Raw genomic sequence first — 25,625 nt, 5'->3', positions numbered from 1 at the left:
ATTAAAGGAATACGTTTCTGGAATTTAACCAAATTAATCCAAATATTTGTTCCCATTACCCTGCCTATGTTATACAAGGCTGGCAAGATGCAGTCTCATAATTCTTTTAAAAATGGTGTAAGTATAATAAATGACCTTTGAAAATAGCCTAAGAATTAACTAAAGCGTTTTATGATAAAATAATTTTTGGATTTTTTTCACAAGGGAATAAAACTACTTATTAAAATATAAAAAATATGAAGGATAAAATATAATGTTAGGGTATGAAAAAAATAGAGCATACCAGAGGCTGCCTAGAAATGCCACCATTGTAAACTTGTTGACTAAACAGAGAGCAGCGTAGCAAAGGTCCTATTTCTTTCAGACACAAAAATATCTGGTAAGTAGTAAGTCTTTGCTAGGTGTTAATTTCTTTGCCTATAAATAAATTGCATCAGATGTAATAGTGACGAACAACTTTTTTATTTAGGAAAAGTTGTTTTATTTTGTGCCCTAGAAGTAGCTATTTCATGGAGAAAATATTGCTGGAAATACTGGTAAATTAAAGAAAGTAAAAAAAGGTAATCAGAGGTCAAAAGCAAGTAGTTTGAGAGTTCCTGTTGAACTAAATCGGGTTTTATGAGATTTGCAAGCAAATGCCTTGAATGTTCATATAATTGCCAGTGTCTAAAAACTTAACTCACTTTACCAAAGTTAAGTTGGAATGAGATATCACTAACATAGAAAATATAAAATACTAGCTAATATATGAACTCTCTGGATAATGTCTTTATTATATGTATTACATACACGAAAGAGATCAGGTTAAGTGAATAGCGCATATGTGTGTATACACATGTGTGTGTATATTTTTTCCACAGGAAAAAAAGCGGTGCATCAAGGATGAGTTGAGTGTAACTGGGCAGTATTACACTGCTCTTCATGTTTAATTTCCTAAATAAATTATCAACTGGAATGGCTGTCCCAATCTTCTGTATATATTTATTGATTAGAAAAAATAGCTTTTAGTTAAAATTATACATACATACAGAGAAAAATTTAGCTTATATTCAAATAATTTCTGCTTATAGACACAATATTAACCGTTTTTAAGCAAAGTGATATAATGTAACACAATTTAACCTTTAGTGGTTTTAAATTGCATTTTCTTTTTATAAATTTATTCAACATTTCTTTTTTAGACACACTTATAGATGTTATTGTAGTGCTATTCACAATAGCAAAGTCATGGAATTAACCTAAGTGTCCATTGATGGTGGACTGGATAAAGAAAAAGTACATATATACTATAGAATACTATACAGCCATAAAAAAGGAAAGAAATTATGTCCTTTGTAGCAACATGGATCCAACTAGAGGCCATTATCCTAAGTGAATTAACATAGAAACAGAAAATCAAATACTGCATGTTCTCACTTATAAGTGAGAAATAAATAATGGTTTTCTATGCCATAAAGATGGAAACATTATACACAGGAAACTATATAAGTATAGAGAGAAAGAGAGAAGCAAGGTTTGAAAAACTACCTAATGGTTACTACATTTACAACATGAGTAATGGAAGTCCAAACTCCAGCATTATGTAATAAACCCACGTAACAAACCTGTTCATGGACCCTTTGAATCTAAAATAAAATAAAATTTTTTACAAAAATTAATAAAGGCTAAAAAGTTCTTTTCAGCATCTTATATATACAGTTACATTTGGGAATGAAATGTTATTTAAAAATCAGATATCTAGAAAATAGTGTAACTTTAATTCTAACTTATTATTTGTCCACAGTTTTCAAGAATTCTAATATAGTTATTGTTTTAGATAAGATAGAAGAATAAATGAAGTGATCCACTGAAATATTTTTAACTTTCTAATTTTGTAAAATAAAGTTTCCTTTCCTTCTCTGACTCCCAGTGGAATACTGTAATAATAGTACCTACAACACTGAGAATTCAAACATAAAGAAGGCAGGGTTGGGAGAGTGCCTTAGTTAGACTACTGTTGACAAACTGGGCTATTCCTGATCCCTCAGTGTTGGCAATGTATGGTCCTGGTAACAGTGATGTCATTCACCCCTTATGAGAGTTCAGTTGATGATGGGATTTTTTTCTCCTCTGGCTTATGCATTAAAACACTACAAACTTGTTTTCTAATTAACTAGTTCAGACTCAAGGGAAAAACAAAGTTATTGAGATTATTTGACATGGAAAATAGAAATCTGTGAGAGAAACAATATAATTTTGCTTAATTTTAATGTGTAAGGATAGGGATCCCAACATTCAATTTAACTGAAAGTGTAAATAAATGACTAAAGACAGAACAATATGAGTGGTTACATTAAAGACAGTAGCATCCTGAAAGAACACATTAGTGAAGAACTATGAATTAGTCTATTCTCACACTGCTCATAAAGACATATCTGAGACTAGGTAACTTAAAAAGGAAAGAGGTTTAATGGACTCACAGTTTCACATGGCTGAGGAGGCCTCACAATCATGGCAGAAGACAAACGAGAAGCAAAGGCACGTCTTACATGGTGGCAGGCAAGACAGCTTGTGCAGGGGAGCTCCCATTTATAAAATCATCAGATCTCATGAGACTTATTCACTACCAAGAGAATAGTATTGAGGAAACCTCCCCCAGGTTTCAATTATCTCACCTGGCCCCACCCTTGACACATGGTGATTATTACAATTCAAGATAAGACTTGGGTGTGGACACAGCCAAATCGTATCGAGATGATTAAGAAGAAACTGTATAACCATTTAACCCAGGTGTTTTCTGAATAATTCTGCTAAAAGCAAGGAATAGAATTAGATGGTCTCTTCTACAAAAGGATCCAACAAAAACTGTTCAGAAATCAAGTACTGTATTAACATTGGAAACAATAATTATAACTATATTTACACTAACTACAATAAACACAATCTTATGCACCCACTTAAGATTATATGTGAACAATACAGTCTTTTTCTGCTGCACCTGAATGTGCCTTCTTAAAACTTCAATTTTTCTATTGGTAAGTAGTAACAGTATTTAAGTTGTTTTAATATATTATAAAAATATTTATAAATATTAATCTTCAAAAGGTGATGTTGATAGAATCTATTTTGTATTTCAAATATAGTGTATGAAAGTGAAATTTATCTTAGCAATTCTCTGTGATTTGTAATTGTATTAACACATCCACAGTAATTTTTTAAAATGAAAATCAGCTGGAGGTTATTCATACAGATTTAGAGTCAGTAGTTTAGGTTTGTACCATGGCTTAATTCTCTAAATACCATGGATGATATTCAGATGGTATCAATGAACTAAGAAATGTTTTCACATAATTAGGAAAAGTATTTTCACTATTCAGTATCACAAATACCAATGGGGAGGGTATTTGAATCTTTTTTACTATTGCAAATTTCAAAAGATGTAAATAAAAATCGAAACCATGACTACACACATAGGACAACCATTACCTTACAATATTAAAATTCAATTCATAATTGTGTCTTCAATAGTGCTCATGTACAACACAGACCATTTTTCAGAGTAACTTGGTGTGGAGGGAATTTTAGAATTTCCTAAGACAGTTTTTTTTAATGTACATTTGGTCTCTGTCACTGAGCAATGCAGTAAAACAGTTAAATTTAGCAACTTACTTGTTTTCATCTTTTTATCATAAAATCTTTAAACAGCAGGATGGCATGATTAAGGCTTCAAAACTAGTTGTTATTTGTATTTAATAGATAATAACACTATTCTGCTAGTTAACCTAGTAAAGCTATTAAAGCAGCAGAAGAGACACCTGAAAAGGTTTGAGAGCTCTATTCTGAAGAGAGAGAAATTCTTTTCAATATAGTTGTGAGGCACAGAGAATGCTTTAAAACAGAGAAATGACTGAAATTTGGTGATGCATAATATATTTTCTTAGAAGAAGATAATTATATAAACTTCAATTTCATCTTCTATTCATAGGTATAAAGGGATAATAAGGTGAATTGTGTGCAATCAACTCAGTTATTTAGTCCAAAGAACCACCTTCAGAAGAGCTAGCTTAAGAAAAAACATGCCCCCAGTCTCCAAATTATGAACAGGTGAGGTTCCTAAGTTTTTTGTGACCCAGAAGTTGCTAAAATTTGGAAATCATTTTCCCATAGAAGCAATGCCATAAATATTAGTCTACCTGGCTAGTCCCCCAAAGCTTATTGAACCATAACATGACTAATTTTAAAACTATTTGTTTTAGCCTGAGTCCCGGTAGCAGGAATGATAATAAGGGAAAACAGCATTCCTCTGTTAATTTTGGCCACAGTACTAGCCATACACAAGATTGGACAACCTGGAATTTATCACCAATGCCACCAATGCTACCATTTGGAGTATCTACAAAATGTTAGCAACTAGAATAGATGCTTATATGTGTTAGCTAATGTATTCCTCATAGCAACTCTGCCAAATAGAGAACACATGGACACAGGGAGGGGAGCATCACACATTGGGGTCTGTTGGGGGGAAACAGGGGAGGGACAGTGCGGGGTGGGGAGTTGGGGAGAGATAGCATGGGGAGAAATGCCAGATATAGGTGAAGGGGAGGAAGGCAACAAAACACGCTGCCATGTGTGTACCTATGCAACAATCTTGCATGTTCTTCACATGTACCCCAAAACCTAAAATGCAATTTAAAAAATTATCCCAATTTTAGACTTGAATAAAATAGATACAAAATAAAATGTATCCAAGTACAAGCAGGCAGTAATTAGTTAGAATTAAAGCCCAAAGGCCTTGTCTTACTTTAAAGCCCTTGCTGCTTCCATTATGTTTCAATGTTTTTGAAATTCATCAACCCCCATACACACACATACTCCAGACACTATGAGTCTCATACTTAAATGGAACCCTTATCACATCGAAGTACTTAAATCTGCCTTGTATACTGCAGTGCTCTCTGCTCCAAAATCAGGCATTTCCATTTTCTCAGCCCAAACTCAGAGTGCCTCTGTGCAACTAATCTCAATGGGTATAAGATTGAGATAGCCCCTGTCACCCTAGAGGGGTCTGCATTTAAGGAAAATTTCATGCATGTGTATGCATATGCACATACGTATATAAACAAACTACATACACACATATATATACGCACAAACACATATATATGTAAATTTTAGGCAAGGTTACAAAATGAGATGTCAGAGTATAGAGAGTTTTTTAAGTTTGATAGGGCCCTGGACACTCGGATCCACTTCAGCTGTCTGCCCTGGAGGTTATTTCCCCTGCATTATTCCTGCTGAGGGGTGAGGGTAAAAACTTGGAATAGGGATGAGAGTCACAGTTAGCAGAACTGGGGGAAAGTGAAAAACTAAGTTGGCCCACTTCATCGTGGTGCCATCTTTTATTTTCCTTTCTTTTTTATTTTTAATTTTTTTTTAATTTTCTATTTTTCGCCAGGAGTATTTTTGGCTCAGAAATAGTGGGCCCTGCTTTATTTTTACAGGCTGCTGCAGGGCTTTAGTCAGGAGGATAGGCTGCCAGAGATCTCAGAGGCATGGTATTCATAGTGACTCCTTTCAGCCAGTGCTTGAGAGACACCCTGAAGGAGGATACCCTTTTGTTCCTCTTCTCCAGAAAAGTTTCAAACCCACTCTAGGGAAAGTCTAGGATGGGGTATGGATTTCCACAAAACCAGGAAGCCATGAAGCCTTGGTGGACCTCCAAGGAAATGCAAAACCAGTTGGCGCCTCGCTGTCAACCAGCTGGCTGCTTCCAAACACCCTCCTGATGGGCCCTACACAGCTGTATTGTATGTTTCCATGTGGCCTTGCCAGAGGTCCCTCCCTTAAACAGACCCAGCTTCCACAATTAGTGTGGACTCAAAACGCGTTAGTTATGGCATACATGAGGTCCTGAAGGCCTCATGGGGCTATTTACACCTCTTTGGACTATTTCCAGGACCCCAGATTATACTGTATGTGTAAATTAAGGAAGTCTCACAATCCAACAGCCCTGACTGAAACATGCAATGTAGCCATATCTTATGCCTCATTTCCCAATGCTTTTCTTGGCCTCATTTTTACAATTTTACCACCCTGAAAGATAAACCCTCTGTATTCTTAAAATTATGTTTTAGAAAGGATTTCTCTCTTTCCTATTCCTGAACATAACTGGTTCTTTTCCTACAGCACAAAAATTCAGGACTAATCAAGTTTCTCCTTTGGCATTAAAGTCATTTAGGATTTATTTGCATTCACCTGGCCAAGTTATAAATACCATCGAACACCTATATCATGCAGTTACTTTACTTAAAATAATAAATTGGTTTCACTTAATAAAATACAAAACCAGATGAAGTCAACCAGTGTACCCAGCTACTGGGAACATATAATTAGCAGGCAGTGGGGGAAAAAAAGCCAAGATGCTGAGAAAGAAGACGATCCCCTCTCCCCAGCCAGTAAGTACACAATGTCAGCTTTACATATTCTACAACACCTCAAGTGGAAATAATTATTATTTCATTTTTTATCTATGGCTTCTAGTATATACCCAGAGAATCTGAGCTTGGTTTTGGTGTTTTCTCTCTCCCACTCACTTCTCTCTGCTTTTCAAGGCCTTTTCCCTTGGGGTCTCTTCTTGTCTTCACAGGCACCTGTCTCCAGCCACATTTCCCAGTTAGATACTGCTGCCTAACAACTCAGAACCTGACATACAGTCTCTTAGTAAACATTTGTTGCATTAAGTTTTGGAGCCTGAAACAAGGAAACCTATGATGTATGAAGAAATAATGCAACTTCAAGAGTCAGGAAATTAGCTGAACAAGATTTGATAACAATAGGGACAATTATGATGATGAGCTTTTGGTGATAACCTTATGTGTGTCTAACACTCTATAATAGAAGCTTTAAGTATATAATTTTATTTTAATCTAATCAACACAACACTAGACATCAAGATGCTTATTTGACAGGTGAATAACCTGAGGCTTTGAGCTGTGAAGTAATATGCCCACAGCCACAGAGCTATTAAGTGTAAACTTTACTGAGATTTATATGCATGTCTGTTCAATCTTAAATGAATGCCTTTTTCATCCTTTTCAGTCTGGTTCTTCATTATTTCATCTATTAAATATGGATATTTTAACTTCACTAAGTTTTCTTCCAGCTTTAAGGTATTTCATATATAAGGTGACACATATCTCAAGAAAATTTACAGTTAAGTTAGTTTTCCTTGTTGAATAAAATCTTGCAAGAGACAAGGGAATGGGTCTCTGAAGCTGAAAATTTAGAAGCCCTGAAAGGAAAGAGAAGAACTTTGGTGCAGCTTAAGCCTTACTGGAAATTCCAGGTATACCTAAAGCTGGAGTTAGCATTGTCTTTTTACAGCAGCCAACATTTACTGATAACTTATTAAGTACCAGACACTATGCTAAAAGTTTATAAGTATTACTTTACCGAAAAACAACCCCTATGAGAGCTATGGTTATTCTCAATTAACATATCAGAAAAACAAGCTTAACTTGGCCAAGTTCACATTGCCAGTATGTAGGAGAGCTTGGACTCAAACTCAGATATCTTTAACTCTGAAGCCTATAATCTTAACTTTGAGGTCATACTGTTTTGCATGCTATTTTAGCTTATATCTATGTACATTTAATTTGATTTCTATTAATGTCATTTTTTGTCATTGATTTTAAAATAAAACCCATCATATATATCGGAAATCTGCTTAGTTTGTTTGCTAGCACTTAGCTCAGTGCCGTATATGTGGTGATACTTAAAAAGTATCTCATGATGCATGCCTTTCAGTGCAATTAAATATCTTTGGGTCACTCTCAGTCACATGCCTGTGAGTTTTACAAGCTCTGCCTCCCCCCTCTCTCTACATATTTCTTTCTTCCAAAGTGTATAGACTATCAGACATCAAAAGAAAATAGACAACCCACACCAATGTGGAGATTTGCAAACTCTAACACGAGAAAATTCTCCATAGAGAAAACATAATGCCTGGGTAGGTGATTGATTTAACAGAAATCCTACCTAAATGTATTCCCTATTCCCACATTCCTTCCTTCTGTACTTATTAGAAGGGATTATTGACACTTTCAGAAGATATAATCTCAGGGACTCGATAGCAAATTATCTTTGGTATTAAGAATTGAGGTCAGATGTTATTCTGTATATTAGGCCAGCCTGATTTTCAGTTTAACTATGACTGATATTATACACTATTACTAATTTATTTGCAGGTATAAAGAAAAAAATCATATTATGTTTATATATATATATATGTATAATGTTATTCTGTTTTTACCTTCTGAAAGAAATGACCTGCAAATTAAGCTACACAGGAAGTGTAGAAATGCTCAAAAGTGACCCATTTAGATTCTGTAACTATTTGGAGGGAGAAGATTTTAGAAGCTATAATTTTGTGATCAAATAAGTATTCATTTTTATTTTAGCCAAGTACACATTTTGTAAAATAACACCAATAAGGTGTGCTATTTTTCACTAACCAAATTCTTCACAATAAAATCCAACTGTAGTATTCATTTAGAAATTTGATAATGCTCTCTTGTGTGAGTTTTAGGAATATTTGAAACCCCATTGCATATAAATTATATCATGGAAAAGCTGTATAAATATTCTATTATGGCACATGCTGTTCTAAGGATCTGTCAGGATTTCCTTTATACACTCCATTTTGAGTGGTATATAAATCAGATGTAAAAATTCATGTTGGACTGAAACTCAGCACAAAAAGCCTCCTCCAGAGGCAAATGCTTTTTTCAAAATGTGGTTTGAATTATGTTGGTCATTTTTAAGTTATAGAAGTGCAGAAAATGTATTTGTGGTTTTGAGGGAGAGAGATTTTTTCCATTTTTATAACTCATTAGAAAACTTTACAGGCCTTCATACCATTCTGTGGTTTAGTTCTTCTCAGGTTTTTCCCCAAAGCAATATTAAAACTTGAATGGTGTCTGCTATGAATCCAATAATTACTGTTCTGAATACAAATGTATGCGTGGATATATATATATATATATAGTTCTACATATCTTCAACTAGGAGAAGCTCCAAAAATATCACGACCAAGGTAGAAGATGAGGCCTATCAGTTGGCGAGTCTTTTGGTATCAGTCAAGTTTGACCTATCAAAGGAATCCCCTATCCAAACCACAGTTTAGTAGGCATTGCTTGCAATTTTAAAACCACATCTTTAAATTGCAGAAAAATCCACTGAGTTCAACATTGTCTTTTTTATGGGTTTTTAGACAATAATGCTGCACCTTTCTAAATTTTATTTTATTTAACATATAGAGCAAGTTACAGGCTGTTTAGCAGATAGTCACTAATTAACTTTTTTAAAGCATTTAATATGTATATATTTATGTATATGAATTAGTTTGCTAAATAATGTTGAACTTATTTTGTTTGTGTAGCTAATGTGTTAATTTCATAAACATCTAACTTATTATTTTAGCCTATGTAGAGATTATTATATTATCTCTCTTAATAGCATTAGTTAAAATCAAAGAAAGTTTGATTTAGATCAAGAAAGTTGGCCTAATTCACAAAGTTGATTAAGTCAATATTTCAAATGACTTTAAAGGAAAATAAAAATAAACAGAACTTGTATGGTTGCATTGCTTTCACCTATACCACATTTAGTTTGTTAACACATTGAAAAAATGCATTTAGTAGTTATTATTTATCCTTTAAAGCATAATTTTTTAAAAATTTCCCAATGTTGTATCTTATGCTTTTTATTAAATTCCACTTAGAGAATTAGATCCTGAGTATATTGATTCCAAATACAGTTCCCTTTTCAACATATTACAGTATTTCTGGTACAGTCACCAAAATCTTTGGTTTAGGGACAGTTAGTATGGAGCACTTATAGGATGATCAAACATTCGCCTGTGGCTGCAGCAATGTAGACTTTCCCATTGGGATACTGAGGAGCAGAGGGGGTCTCACTTCTCCTGAATGTTTTATCCACTTGCATAGTGTCACTGAAATTAGCCAGCCATGTACTATAGAGACATCTGAATACCAGTTTTTCTTATTTTTCACATTAACAAGAGAGCAAGGTTACTAACGAGGGGTCACATCCCAAATCTCTAATCTATATAGCTGAATATCCCTATTTATATTTGGGTCATTTTTTATTCCATTCTATTGACTTTTACTAAACTATACTAATTTATGTTCCATAATGTTATACTTGGTTATAATTAATGAAATTTTGTATGTAACTCATATATCACACATGTACTTATGTGTTTCTGTTAATCATTAATTTCTCTTAAAGTTTAAATTAACATATATCACTTCCAACATCCCTGTGTAACTTAAACAGTCAGTCATTAAGAAGTTCTTTGCAGCTTTTGGGAGAAGTTTACAAATTTCTGAGAACTAGATACATATTCAAATATAGTTTTATGTTAATCAAAACTGTTTCAAAGTAAAGCATAGACATTTAAAAACTACTGAAAATAAATGTTCTTTAAATATCAAAGTAAATAATTTCATATGTGAATAATCTAGATTTCATGGTTTGAACAGGAATAATTTATAACTCATTAGGCTAGTAATATACACATTGCACTTCACCCCCAACCTATTGCATTATAGCATATTTTTTCTCACATTTGGAGAAAGGATAACAGTGTTGTTATTTGAATAGATTTGTCCTTGTTAAAGCCTGGCACCATTTTTTTACATACTAAGCAGTGTATTTTAAAATAGAGTGACTTCCTTACGACACATGAAATAAAGAATGACATAAAAACTTTAAGATTATAAACAGGAAAGTATGTAGATATATCCTCACCTTGATTTTACCTTTAAGCAGCCTTTTATTTGTCTATTAGGAACTTCTTTCCATGGTTTTGCAGGCTCCGGCTCTTGTTCTTTCTTTTGACAAATGAATGTATAATTTGTGCCATTATTATTTGACCAAAATGTACCAACAGAAGTTTCATAACGTATACAAAACTCAACTTTACTGCCATCTTTTTGATAAGGAGGAACCAATGAAATTTTAAAGGAGAACTGGTCAGTTTCACCATCACATGAATTAGGAATATATTCCGCTAAAATGTCATAATGTGTCTGCCAGTCATCTAAAGACATTCTTACATATACTAACTTCTCAAAAGAAATATTCAAAACTCGAATAATACCCTTGATACATGTAGACCCAGGAAGAGACTCAGTTGACTCCAGTATTGCTTTCTGTACTTGGAGTTGTTGCATAAGATCTTCTTTTGAAGAAGGCAAGGCAAAGAGTGGGGTTAAAACATATTCTTCTGTGTGGAAAATGTTCGTCCCTAAGTCAAAAGTGGTTGAAGCACTTGGTAATTCCCAGCAATCAAACTCTTTAACAGACACGAGATTGAATCCAAAGGAATCAGCAAATGAAACTCTTCTAGTACCTGAAGATGAGGTATTCAGGTATATGTCTTCAGAAGAATCAGAACCTCGTCTACTCGGCTGAGGGGAGAAACCAGGTTTGAAAGTAACTTCTTCATCTTCACAAAGAGAGTCACATAAATTAGGAACTTCTAAAAAATTATCTTTGCTAATCTGACTAGGTACTTCAGAAGGCTCCATTGGGCTCTCTGATATCAAATAAGAGAGAACTATACAACTAGTAGAGGCTGATATTTGAGATACTGAGGCTTAAAATAAGTATAATGTTACAGTTGACATTGCAAAAAGAAGTCAGCTCTATAAATAGATCCAATGGCGTGTCAACTATGCTAGCCTGCAAACTCTGCTAGCCTGCCTCCAACAGCCTTGAATATGATAGCATCCATGCTACTCCCTCCAGTATGATGTTTCAGATTTGACTCTCAGTTTTTACAGTTGCATTTGTTTATGAGCTAAGTTCCAAAGAGATATTTTTAAATCATGTTCTGCTGTATTGGAAATCCTGGAACTTTAGGATAAAAACATTATTTTAATCAGTTGATGTTAAAAATGAAAACATAGATTTTTTTAAAGAAAATAAAAGTAGTATCACAATACTGAATATGTAGTTTGAACTAAATTAATCCATGGAGCAGGTACGTGCAAATAGGGGAAGATAAGAATATTTACAGAACTGGAGAGATCCAGAGCCGACTAACAATGACAGCTACCATTTTCAGGGATTTATAAATGTATAGTTTTCATTGCAAAAGGGTTAAATAGAGGTGCTGAAAGTTCTGAGGAAGGAAACACGATGCTGATGGAGAAGGTATAGTTTTAAACAAAGCATAGTGTTAGTGGAATTTAGACATGCAAGGTTAGAGCAAAGTGGATTTTCCAAGTAGAAGAAATAGCCCAGGCCGAGGCCTAGAACAAAGTAATTAAATTCATTACTTTAAACATTAGTATCTTTCTTTTAATTAAGCCATGGGAAAATACAGACATTTGTTACTGACTTGCAAATATAAGTGGGCAAAGGTAAGCCTGGCCCAGGAGTAAAACATTTATGTAGAATAAAATGTTCTTTGGCAAGCGGCCATTTTATGCCCACAAAGCAGAAGTTGATACCATAACACCTTGAAATTTGATGTGAGTTTTAAAGTATAAACAGCCTGCTTAGACTGTCATATGTTTTTTGTGTTGTAAAACCCAAGTTGGGGGATGATAATTTGGTAAAAACCTATAAAAATTTTAATTGCACACAATTTGATCCAGAAATGCCCCCAGCCAGAAATTTGCTCTATCAGTATGGGAAATTATATAAAGATAAACACAGATATATGTTCATAACAGAATTGTGGATTTACACATTTCTAGAAACCTATTAAATGTCCCTTGAAAAAGCATTGGATAATGTTACACCCATGTAATAGAATGTTTTAGAAAGATAAAGTAGCACTTCATATGCTAATATGGAAAGAAAACCAAGATAAACAGCTAAGTGAACAAAAGAAACTGTGTACAGATCTGTGCATAGAAAATTACTGAAAAGATACAAAAGATGATGTTAGCAGTATTTACTTCTATCCATAGAGCTTAAAGGTGGCAGAGGAATGGGGGACTCTTATTCATTTTACTTTATAGTCTGCTGCACTGTTTGAAATGTTAGACATGAGCATGGTTTTCTTTCAAAATAGCTATGAATTAAATTGAAAAAATATATAAAATGTGAAAGGTGATTAGTTTTGTTTTGTTTTTTGAGATGGAGTTTCACTCTTGTCGCCCAGACTAGAGTGCAATGGTGACATCTTAGCACACCGCAACCTCTCCCTCCTGGTGAGCTCCTGCCTCAGCCTCCCGAGTAGCTGGGATTACAGGCATGCACCACCACACCCAGCTAATTTTGTATTTTTAGTAGAGATGGGTTTTCTGTATGTTGGTCAGGCTGGTCTCGAACTCCTGACCTCAGGTGATCTGCCCACCTCAGCCTCCCAAAGTGCTGAGATTACTAGCATAATTTCTTTCAAATGAAAACCTCATTAATATGGTGTAACCTATTAGATAATTTGAATGCCATAAAGTAGTGGATGGAGAAATTTTCTAAAATCCTAAGTGACTAGTGTCTAGAAGGATAAAGAAATGAAATTATTTAAACTTTATCTCATCCACATAGCTAGAATGGGTGGTGACCACATGGATTGCTCAGGAATGGGTAATAGCTATGGAAATGTCTGACCCTTGCAAACCCGATGACCACAAATAGCTATATCTCAAGGTATCTAAAATATACTGCTATGTAGTCAAGGAAATCAGTAACAAAATGCCTTATGGAAATAAGTAAAATAGTCCATATAGCCATGTACATAATAGAATAATGAAAATTTAAGATATAATAATGTACTGAAATATTTTAACTATCCAGAGGTTAGTCAGCAAAGGAATGGAAATGAAGACCCCTGGGTCCATTTCTTGGCTCTGCTGCTTACTAGTTGGATGACCTTCAGAATGTTACTCAGATGTTCTAACCCGCAATTGCCTTAATAGTCAAAGTACAATGTTAAAAATTAAACAAGATGCTTGTTAAATGTCTAGCACAAAACCTATGGTAATAGTAGCAGTCATTATTTTAATTCCCATATATGTTGATAAAAGGCTGATTTATAAGATATATCAATAGATATGTGGATAGATATGTAATCTGTCTAGCTACAGAGAATCCATATATATCATTAAGAGATGATTTGTAATTTGTTTCATTTTTGTCTTTTTCAAAGGCTATAGTATGTAACACTTAGCTTTATAAGACAGAATATAGCTCTACATTAGAAAGTGGTCTTGTTATTTGATCTAAACTTTTCCTTTGCTAATGTGTCTCTTTACACAGAGCACTATTCCCTTGATTTGTAGTAATCACTGCCTTTCTTTTGGAATTTATAACCTTCACATAATCGTAGACAGTTGACATGTTCCCCCTTAGTCACCACTTAGCTAAAGCAGAGTGATTTCATCTTTTTAATCTCTTCTCACATGTCAATCCTCCAGTGCTTTCTATCATTTTGTTACTCCTCTATGAACTCCTTCTAGCTTGCCTATATTTTTCTGTTAATGAGCTGCCCCCAGATGAATGCAATATTACAGATCAAGTGTCTCTGGAGCATGAAAAGAAATACTAACAGCCTTAGCCTTGTGACTTGGTGTTTGCATTAAGTTAAAAATCACATTTCCTTGCTTTGTTTCCACATCCTGGATCAGACCGAAGTCCCATTTTCGCATATCCATGACTACCTCAATTCTAACACAGGTTTTATCATACTCTTCCTCAGCTGCTAAAGTATACTGTTTTCAGAAGAGTTAGAGAGAGCTTTTTCTTTTTTTTTCTACAAACTACAGCTCAACTCTCCATGCATTACATATTGTTTGGTATTAATCAAAGATTCTCAAGTGTACCATTAACATAAAAAAAAAGTATCAGTCAGGAACTCAGTAAATAGGAAATAGACGGCATGGTCAAATAAGATAATTCCAGAAGGGTTTATTTACAAGGGTTATTTATAAAGTGTAAACGCAGAGAAGCCACAAGAACTAGTGTGACAAACTGGGGTCAGTTGCATCAGAGCTTTTACTATCCCTCAAGGGATAAGGGAAGGGAACACTTACCAGAACTTAAAAGCAAAGAGTGCCATAAAGAGTTTACCAGCTGGAGACTTGGTTAAAGGACACAGCCAGTTGAAGACGACTTTGCCAGGACTGATCCAGGAGCATAAATATACTGAATTCACTCCTCTTCTTTTGCATGATGTCCTCAAGAGCTACCTATTGGCCAGAGGGCATGGAACTATTATAGTTCATTCAGGTCAGTCTCCTGCAGCAGAAAACAGCGAGGAAAATGTTGAAAAGGATGACAACTGGATTTGGATGGCAAACAGAAGATATGAGATACGAAATATATGCAAATGTAATTATATATATATCATGTATACATATGTCATTTAGAATACCTATGTGTGTTCCTCTTTATTTACACATACTCCATCTCAATGCCAACTGAGTTTCTATTACCTGAACTTCTATTGTCACAGGTTCAAGAAAAAAAAAAGTTAAAATATCTAAGGTCTTTCAGCTCTGATCTAGTGAGAATCACAAACAAGAGAAATTGAGTTTACCCACAAATAGGTAGAAAAGAAATGATCTATTTTAAAATTAATTAGCGCTTTGCATTTCTTTCCCATGTTAGAATAGGTTTTGCAACCTAAATTCAAGAAACTTTTTGTCAAAAGAGAGTCTGAAACTGCAGTTTTTAAAACTAGAGGTAGATGTCAAAATCACTGGGAGAGATATTCAAATCAGATTTTCCAGGAGGATGATGCTTCACAAGTGATTCTGATAGATAGAACTGGTTAAGATGCATAATCTCCTAGTCTGTCTGCCATAGTCAGGGTCTTAAGTTCTAGTTATGAAAACAGTTATAGCTATTATCCCTCTATATATGATGTGCTGTTTTTGGTAGGGGAACTATAAAATGCTTTTACAAAACACACACACACATACACACACACACACACACACACACACACACACACACACACACAAGAATTTTGTCAAACTTTAAGGGCACTTAGCAATCATCTAGGCTAGTCCCTTCATATTCACATAAGAAAACATAAATTCAGAACAATGAAGGACTTCAGTATTTAATAACAGAGAGCAGACTTGAACTCAGCTCTCTCATTCCTTCAGTCCAATATTGTCCAAATTATTCCATATATATGCCAACTTCTAGATTTAGAATTCATAATTAACAAATTCATCATTCTTTGAAAATAGTCATTAAAATTAATTTGTTCTGGATTTCATTTATTTTTTTAAATCAATTAACTTTTGTGAACTTTCTTTTTTCTATTTGATGAATTATCTCCAGGGGTGTCCAGGTAATTTTTCTTTGTGACAAGGTCTTTCAACCTTTTCTAGCTTATGCCCCCTTTAATAAATTTAATATCTTATACTGTCCTCTCTGTCTTTAAGAGCCACTGCTATATTTCTATTTGGGAATTACTGATTTAAGTTATAAAAATGAATTATTTAATCTCTTAGAACTGATATTGATATTTAATAGTTTAAAAGACCACTAAAGGATACCACTTCAACCACAGTTTGAAACACAGATTTGTTCTTCAGATGTCAGTCATGAAAAGTATTCTTTGAAAATGTTCATATCTACCAATAGGGCATGCAGAGTTAAGTCAGAACAGAATGGAAACTTTGCAAAATACAGATTTTTTTTTTTTTTGAGATATGGTCTTGTTCTGTTGCCTAGGCTGTAGTACAGTGCTGTGAACATGGCTCACTGCAGCCTCAACCTCCTGAGCTCAAGAAATTCTCCTGTCTTAGCCTCCCTAGAAGCAAGGGCTACAAGAACATGCCACCATACCCGGCTAATTTTTTGTTTTTGTTTTTGCAGAGATGGGGGTCTCACTACCTCGCCCAGGCTGGTCACTACATTTGTAAAGGTATGTGTCATTTATTTCTTGAAGAGTTGAATGATTCAATATAGATAATTGATCATGTTACGGCAGAAGAGTTTTGCCGCCAAAGGCAGTGTTCAGATTAACTTCATTTATGAAAGAAAAACTAGCATAATATTCAAGCACCAAGTGCTTATTTTATATGGGTTGTGTAATATGCCTTGAATTTTGACCAAAATAAAGACATATAAATGTAGAGTCAGAAATCTAGATCTCTAAGGTGTTTAGCAAGCACACATCAGAGATAACTTCTTCATTTTACACTTAAGGAAATCGAAATTTCAGTGGTCAACTGGATTCTCCCTTGACATGTGTGTGATTCCACCATTAACTCTAGAAGGAAAATATAAGCTTAAAGACAGATATCATCTAATAATATGTTAGAGAATTTTTAATTGACCTATAAAATTTATGCTAGTAGTATAAGCATTTTTATATTTAAAAATATAGCTAAGCACACTGTATTCGGAGTCAGTAGGCCTAAGTCCTAGACCCATGCTTGTTATTAAGAAACCCTGGGGAGGATCCAAGATGACCAAATAGGAACAGCTCTGGAGTGCAATTGTCAGCAAGAGCAGAGGGTGAGTGATTACGACATTTCCAAATCAGTTTTTGCTGCACACAGACCAGGAGATTCCCCGGCTGAAAAGTGCCATGAGTTTTCAGCATGGCTGTTTGTGCCAATGTCGTGGGTTTCCACACAAAACCCACACAAATCTGGGTGGCCCTTTCAACTGGCACCTGGAATGCTTGGGAGACAGAGCCACCCATTCAACTGAAAATAAGGGGGTAGAAACAGGGAGCCAGGTGATCTGGCTCAGTGGGTCTCACCCCCACAAACACCAGCAATCTGAAACTCTCTGGATTGAGAGTTTCGCATCAAGCACAGCTGGATCCAGGATGGTCCAGCTTGGTGGGGGGAAGGGCATCCACCATTACCGAGGCAGTCTTCCATTAATGAGGCAGTCTGCCATTACCAAGGCAGTCCACCATTACTGAGGCAGACCGCCATTACTGAGGCAGTTCTAACTGTAACTCTGTAAACAAAACCACAAGGAAGTTCACACAGCAGCTGGGCAGAGCCCACAGCAGCTCAGCAATGCCTCTGCTGGCAGACTGTGACTAGACTACCTCCTTGCTGAGCAAGGAATCACTGAAAAAAGGCAGCAGTATGTGAGGAAGTTATAAATAAAGCTCCACCTTCCCAGGACAGAGCACCTAGGAAAAAAGGCAGTTATGAGTGCCACTGTAGCAGATCTAAACAGAACTGCCCAGCAGCTCTGAATGAAACAATGGAGCTCTGAGCTCAGCACTTGAGCTCCTATAAGGGACAGACTGTCTCCTCAAGCAGCTCCCTGACCCCGTATACCCAAAGAGACACCTCATAAAGGAGAGCTCAGACTGACATCAGGTGGGTTCCCTTCTGAGACAAAGATAACAGAAGAAGAAACTGGCAGAAACCCTTACTGTTCTGCAGCCACCGCAGGCGATTCCTAGGCAAGCAGGGTCTGGAGTGGACCTCCAGCAGTCTGCAGCAGAGGGGCTTTACTGTTAGAAGGAAAACTAAAAAACAAAAAGAAATAGCTTCAACATCAACAAAAAGTATGTCCACTCAGAGGCCCCCATCCAAAAGTCACCAATTACAAAGACCACAGGTAGATAAGAAACTAAGAACCTTGCAAAAAGCTTAGATGAAATGCTAACTAGAATAAATACCTTAGAGAACAATATAAATAACCTGATGAAGCTGAAAAACACAGCATGAGAACTTTGTGAAGCATACACAAGTTTCAGTAGCCGAATCGACCAAGCAGAAGACAGGATATCAAAGGTTGCAGATCAACTAAATTAAATAAAAGAAGACAATATTAGAGAAAACAGTGAAAAGAAATGATCAAAGCCTCAATAAATATGGGATTATGTGAAAAGACCAAATCTACGTTTGATAGGTGTACCTGAATGTGACGGGGAGAATGAATAAAAGCTGGAAAATACTCTTCAGGATATTATCAGGAGAACGTCCCCAACCTAGCAAGGCAGGCCAACATTCAAGTCCAGAAATAGATCACCACGAAGATATTCCTCAAGAAGAGCAACCCCAAGGCACATAATCATCAGATTCATCAGGGTTGAAATGAAGGAAAAAATGCTAAGGGCAACCAGAGGAAAAGGTTGGGTTACCCACAAAGGGAAGCCCACCAGACTCACACCAGATCTCTTGGCAGAAACCCTACAAGCCAGAAGAGAATGTGGGCCAATATTCAACATCCCTAAAGAAAAGAACTTTCAACATAGAATATTATATCCAGCCAAACTGAGCCTCATAAGCAAAGGAGAAATAAAATCCTTTATGAACAAGCAGTTGATGAGAGATTTCGTCACCACCAGGCCTGCCTTACAAGAGCTCCTGAAAGAAGCACTAAACATAGAAAGGAATGACCAGTATGAGCCACTCCAAAAATGTACCAAATGGTAAAGACCATCAATACAGTAAAGAAACTGCATCAACAAATGGGCAAAACGACCAGCTAGGATCAAAATGGCAGGATCAAATTCACAAATAACAATATTAACCTTAAATGTAAATGGGCTTAATGACCCAACCAAAACACATAGGCTGGCAAAATGGATACAACGTCAAAACCCGTCAGTGTGCTGTATTCAGGAAACCCAACTCACATGCAAGGACACACATAGGCTAAAATAAAGGGATGGAGGAAATTTACCAAGTAAATGGAGAGCAAAAAAAAGCAGGAGATGTAATCCTACTCTCTGATAAAATAGACTTTAAACTAACAAATATCAAAAGAGACAAAGAAGAGCATTACATCATGGTAAAAGGATCAATGCAACAAGAAGAGCTAATGATCCTAAATATATATGCACCCAATACAGGAGTACCCAGCTACATAAAGCAAGTTCTTAACGACCTACAAAGAGACTTAGACTCCCACACAATAATAGTGGGAGACTTTAACACTCCACTGTCAATATTAGACAGATCAATGAGACAGAAAATCAATAAGGATATCCAGGACTTGAACACAGATTGGGACCAAGCAGACCTAATAAACATCTACAGAACTCTCCACCCCAAATCCACAGAATACACATTCTTCTCAGCACCACATCGCACCTACTCTAATATTGACCACCTAATTTGATGTAAATCACTCCTCAGCAAATGCAAAAGAACGGAAATCATAACAAACAGTCTCTCAGACCACAGTGCAATCAAATTAGAACTCAGGATTAAGAAACTAACTTAGAACTGCACAACTTCATGGAAACTGAACAACTGGCTCTTGGATGTTGACTGGATAAACAAGGAAATGAAGGCAGAAATAAAGATGTTCATCGAAACCAATGAGAACAAACACAAAACATACCAGAATCTCTGGGACACATTTAAAGCAGTGTCTAGAAGGAAGTTTATAGCAATAAATGCCCACATGAGAGGATCTAAAATCAACACCCTATCATCAAAATTGAAAGGGCTAGAGGAGCAAGATCAAAAAAACTCAAAAGCAAGCTGAAGACAAGAAATAACTAAGATCAGAGCAGAACTGAAGGAGATAGAGACACGAAAAACACTTCAAAAAATCAATAAATCCAGGAGCTGGTTTTTGAAAAGATCAACAAAATAGACCACTAGTCAGATTAATAAAAAAGAAAAAAGAGAAGAATCAAATAGATGCAATAAAAAATGATAAAGGGGATATCACCACTGATTCCACAGAAGTACAAACTACCATCAGAGATTACTATAAACAACTCTATGCACACAAGCCAGTAAACCTGGAAGAAATGGATAAATTCCTGGACACTTGCACCCTCCCATGCCTAAACCAGGAAGAAGTTGAAACCATGAATAGACCAATAATTAGGGCTGAAGTTAAGGCAGCAATGAATAGCCTACCAATCAAAAAAGCTCAGGTCCAGATGGATTCATGGACTAACTCTACCAGACATACAAAGAGGAGCTGGTACCACTCCTTCTGAAATTATTCCAAACAATACAAAAAGAGGGACTCATTCCCAAATTAATTTATGAGGCCAGCATCATCCTATACCAAAACCCGGAAGAGACTCAATAAAAAAAGAAAACTTCAGGCCAATATCCTTGATGAACATAGATGCAAAAATCTTCAATAAAAGACTGGCAAACCAAATGCAACAGCACACAAAAAGCTTATCCATCACGATCAAGTAGGCTTCATCCCGGGGATGCAAGACTGGTTCAACAAATGCAAGTCTATAAATGCAATCCACCACATAAACTGATCCAAAGACAAAAACCACATGATTATCTCAATAGATGCAGAGAAGGCCTTCAACAAAATCCAACAGCGCTTTATGCTAAAAACTCTCAATAAATGGTATTGATGAAACATATCCCAAAATAATAAAAGCCATTTATGACAAACCTACAGCCAATATCATACTGAATGGGCAAAAACTGGAAGCACTGCCTTTGAAATCTGGCTCTAGACAAGGAAGCCCTCTCTCACCACTCCTGTTCAATAGAGTATTGGAAGTTCTAGCCAGAGCAATCAGGAAAGAAAAAGAAATACAGGGTATTCAATTAGGAAAGGAGGATGTCAAACTGTCTCAATTTGCAAATTACATGATTGTATATTTGGGCCATTGTCTCAGCCAAAAGTCTCCTTAAACTGATAAGCAACTTCAGCAAAGTCTCAGGATACAAAAATCAATGTGTAGAAATCACAAGCATTCCTATACACCAATAGAAGACTAAAGGAGAGCCAAATCAAAAGCGAACTCCCATTCACAATAGCAACAATGAAAATAAAATACCTAGGAACACAACTAACAAAGGATGTAAAGGACCTCTTCAAGGAGAACTACAAACCGCTGCTCAAGGAAATAAGAGAGGACACAAGCAGATGGAAAAACATTCCATGCTCATGGTTAGAAAAAATCAATATTGTGAAAATGGCCATACTGCCCAAAGTAATTTATACATGGAATGCTCTCCCCATCAAGCTACCTATGACCCTCTTCACAGAACTGGAAAAAACCACCTTAAACTTCATATGGAACCAAAAGAGAGTCTGCATTGCCAAGACAATTCTAAACAAAAAGAACAAAACTGGAGGCATCACGCTACCTGACTTCAAACTATACCACAAGTCTACAGTAATCAAAACAGCATGGTACTGGCACCAAAACAGAGATGTAGACCAATGGAACAGAGCAGAGGCCTTGGAGGCAACACCACACATCTACAACCAACTGATCTTTGACAAACCTGACAAAAACAAGCAGTGGGGAAAGGATTCCCTGTTTAATAAATGCTGTTGGGAAAACTGGCTAGCCATGTGACAAAAGCAGAAATGGGACCTCTTCCTGACACCTTACACTAAAATTAAAGACTTAAACATAAGACCTAACACCATAAAAACCCTAGAAGAAAACGTAATTAAAACCATTCAGGACGTTTGCATAGGCAAGGACTTCATGACTAAAATACCAAAAGCATTGGCAACAAAAGCCAAAATAGACAAATGAGATCTAATTAAACTCCAGAGCTTCTGCACAGCAAAAGAAACAGTCATTAGAGTGAACGAGCAACCAACAGAATGGGAAATTTTTTTGCAATATACCCATCTGACAAAGGGCTAATATCCAGAATCTACAAATAACTAAAACAGATTTAAAAGAACAAAACAAACAACCTCGTTCAAAAGTGGGTGAAGGACATGAACAGACACTTTTCAAAAGAAGGCATATATGAGGCCAACAAACATATGAAAAAAATCTCATCATCACTGGTCATTAGAGAAATGCAAATCAAAACCACAGTGAGATACCGTCTCATGCCAATTAGAATGGTGATCATTAAAAAATCTGGAGAAAACAGATGCTGGAGAGGATGTGGAGAAATAGGAACACTTTTACATTGTTGGGGGGAGTGTAAATTAGTTCAACCATTGTGGAAGGCACTTTGGCGATACCTCAAGGACCTAGAAATAGAAATTCCATTTTACCCAGAAATCCCATTACTGGAATATATCCAAAGGATTATAAATCATTCTATTATAAATACACATGTACACTTATGTTCATTGTGGCACTGTTTACAATAGACCCGGAACTAACCCAAATACCCATTGATGATAGACTGGACAAGGAAAATGTGGCACATATACACCATGGAATACTATGCAGCCATAAAAAACTATGAGTTCGTGTCCTTTGTAGGGATATGGATAAATCTGGAAATCATCATTCTCGGCAAACTGACGAAGAACAGAAAATCAAACACTGCATGTTCTCACTCATTGGTGGGTGTTGAACAATGAGAACACATGGACACATGGAGGAGAGCATCACACACTGGGTCTGTTGAGGGGGAACAGGGGAAGGACAGCTGGAGGTAGGGAGGATGGGGAGGGATAACATGAGGAGAAATGCCAGATATAGGTGATGGAGGGATGGAGGCAGCAAACCACATTGCCATGTACGTACCTATGCAACAATCCAGCATGATCTGCTCATGTACCCCAGAACCTAAAGTAAAATAAAAAATATAAAAGAAACTGTGATCTTGTAAATTGTTTAAGTTCTTAGTATAAATGTCTGAATATTTATTAATGAAAATCCCTTCAAAACTGGGAAATCTGCAGACACATGAAATTTTTATCATGAAAGTTGTCACTTATTTGTGAAGCAAACATATATTTACTTCTTACTCCATGTCAGACACCATGTTAGATACTAAGATTACAAAGTAAGATATAAAATATAGAATCTGTTCTCAATACCTAGCATCTAATGGAGAGAGGGAACAATAGAAATGCTCCATCATTACGGATCTCACTTCCTTGTACTGATAGCTTTAGTGATTGATTGGGAAATCATAAGCTTGGTTTTAGGGGTTCTGCCTATGGTCTGCCCTCTATTATGTTAGAATTGGACTCTTGTATCACAGACAGGTTTTTACAATTTTTCATTAGTAGCCAGGGACCATCCATCACTATTTCAAAGAAGTCTGGACTTGAAAACCTGCAAATAATGACTTTTGTGACTATTTACTTTGCTGATTTTATTAACCATTCAATGCAGGGGCTCAAGAGCTTATATGCTAATTGAAAACTCTCTGCTAATTTTTTTTACCCCACACTTTCATTCTAGCTAAAAGGCATCAGCCAAAAAATACCAAGGAGACTATACCAGAGTGCAATATCTCTTGGTATGATACAGATAGCCTAGAATCATTGCTTTATACAATTAAGGGGGAAAGGAAAAATTTAAAGTTTTATTTGTGTTAATATGAATTATCAAAATATTATTTTCAATTTAAACTTATACTTAAAATTTGTTTTTAATAATTACTTTTAGACAATGTATACTTTGACTCATTTTTTGGATGCATAGATCTTTTAAGTTCATGGGTACATGTGCAGATTTGTTATACAGGTAAACTCATGCCATAAAGATTTGTTATACAGATTATTTAATCACCCAGGTATTACGCCTAGTATTCACTACTTATTTAACCTGATCTTCTCCCTCCTCCCAAACTCCACCCTCTGACAAGTCCTAGTTTCTGCTGTTCCCTTCTATATATCCATATGTTCTCATCACTTAGCTCTCACTTACAAGTAAGTACATGCAGCATTTGGTTTTATGTTCCTGAATTAGTTTGCTAAGGACAATGGTCTCCAGCTCTATCCACATTCCTGCAGAGGAAACGATCTCATTCTCTTCTATGGCTGCATAGTATTCTATGATGTATATGTACCACATTTTCTTTATCCAGTCTACCATTGATGGCCCCTTTGTTAATCGCATGTCTTTGTTGTTGTGAACAGTGCCACAATAAACATACATGTGCATGTATCATTGTAACAGAACAATTTATATTCCCTTGGGTATGTACACAGTAATGGGACTACTGGGTTGAATGGTGTTCCTGTTTCTGGGTCTTTGAGGAATCACCACACTGTTTTCCACAATAGTTGAACTAATTTACACTCCCACCAACAGTATATAAACATTTCCTTTGCTCCACAGCCTTGCCAGCATCTTTTTTTTTTTTTTAACTTTTTAACAATAGTCATTCTGACTAGTGTGAGATGCTTTCTCATTATGGGTTTGGTTTTTATTTCTCTAATGATTAGTGATCTTAAGCTTTTGTTCATATTCTTCTTGGCTGCATGTCTGTCTTCTTTTGAAAAGTGTCTGTTCAGATCCTTTCCCCACTTTTTAATGGGGTTGTTTTTTTATTCTGTACATTTGTTTAAGTTCCTTTTAAATGCTCAATTTTAGACCTTTGTCAGATGCATAGTTTGCAAATATTTTCTCCCATTCTGTAATTGTCTGTTTACTCTGTTATAGTTTCTTTTGCTATACAGAAGCTCCTTAGTTTAATTGGATCCCATTTGTCAACTGTTGCTTTTGTTGCAATTACTTTTGGTGTCTTTGTCATTAAATCTTTGTCCAGAATGGACACCAAAGTAATTACAACAAAAGCAACAATTGACAGATGGGACCTATTTAAACTTAAGAGCTTCTGCACAGCAAAAGAAACTATCAACAGAGTAACCTACTGAATGGGAAAAAATATTTGCAAACTATGTATCTGATGAAGATCTAACATTAAGCATCTATAAGAAACTTAAACAAATGTGTAGAATGTTCCTATGTTCAGAACGATATTTCCTAGGTTGTCTTCCAGGGATTT

General features: G+C 35.7%; 1 protein-coding gene across 1 annotated transcript in view; it reads right to left on the bottom strand.

The window, feature by feature from the left end:
* Positions 1–11,679, bottom strand: part of PPP1R3A (protein phosphatase 1 regulatory subunit 3A) — a 42,150-nt gene extending 30,471 nt beyond the window's left edge. The window contains exon 1 of the mRNA XM_032276235.1: positions 10,813–11,679. Within this exon, the coding sequence (XP_032132126.1) occupies positions 10,813–11,594 (782 nt within the window). The 5' untranslated portion in view covers positions 11,595–11,679. The remainder of the gene's footprint in view (positions 1–10,812) is intronic.
* Between the last annotated feature and the right edge of the window lie 13,946 nt (positions 11,680–25,625).

The sequence above is a fragment of the Sapajus apella genome, unplaced genomic scaffold, assembly GCF_009761245.1.
Source record: "Sapajus apella isolate SASKATOON/1434 unplaced genomic scaffold, GSC_monkey_1.0 scaffold7, whole genome shotgun sequence".
NCBI lineage: Eukaryota > Metazoa > Chordata > Mammalia > Primates > Cebidae > Sapajus > Sapajus apella.
Note: the sequence above shows the minus strand (reverse complement) of the source record. Positions and strands in the feature narration are given on the sequence as shown.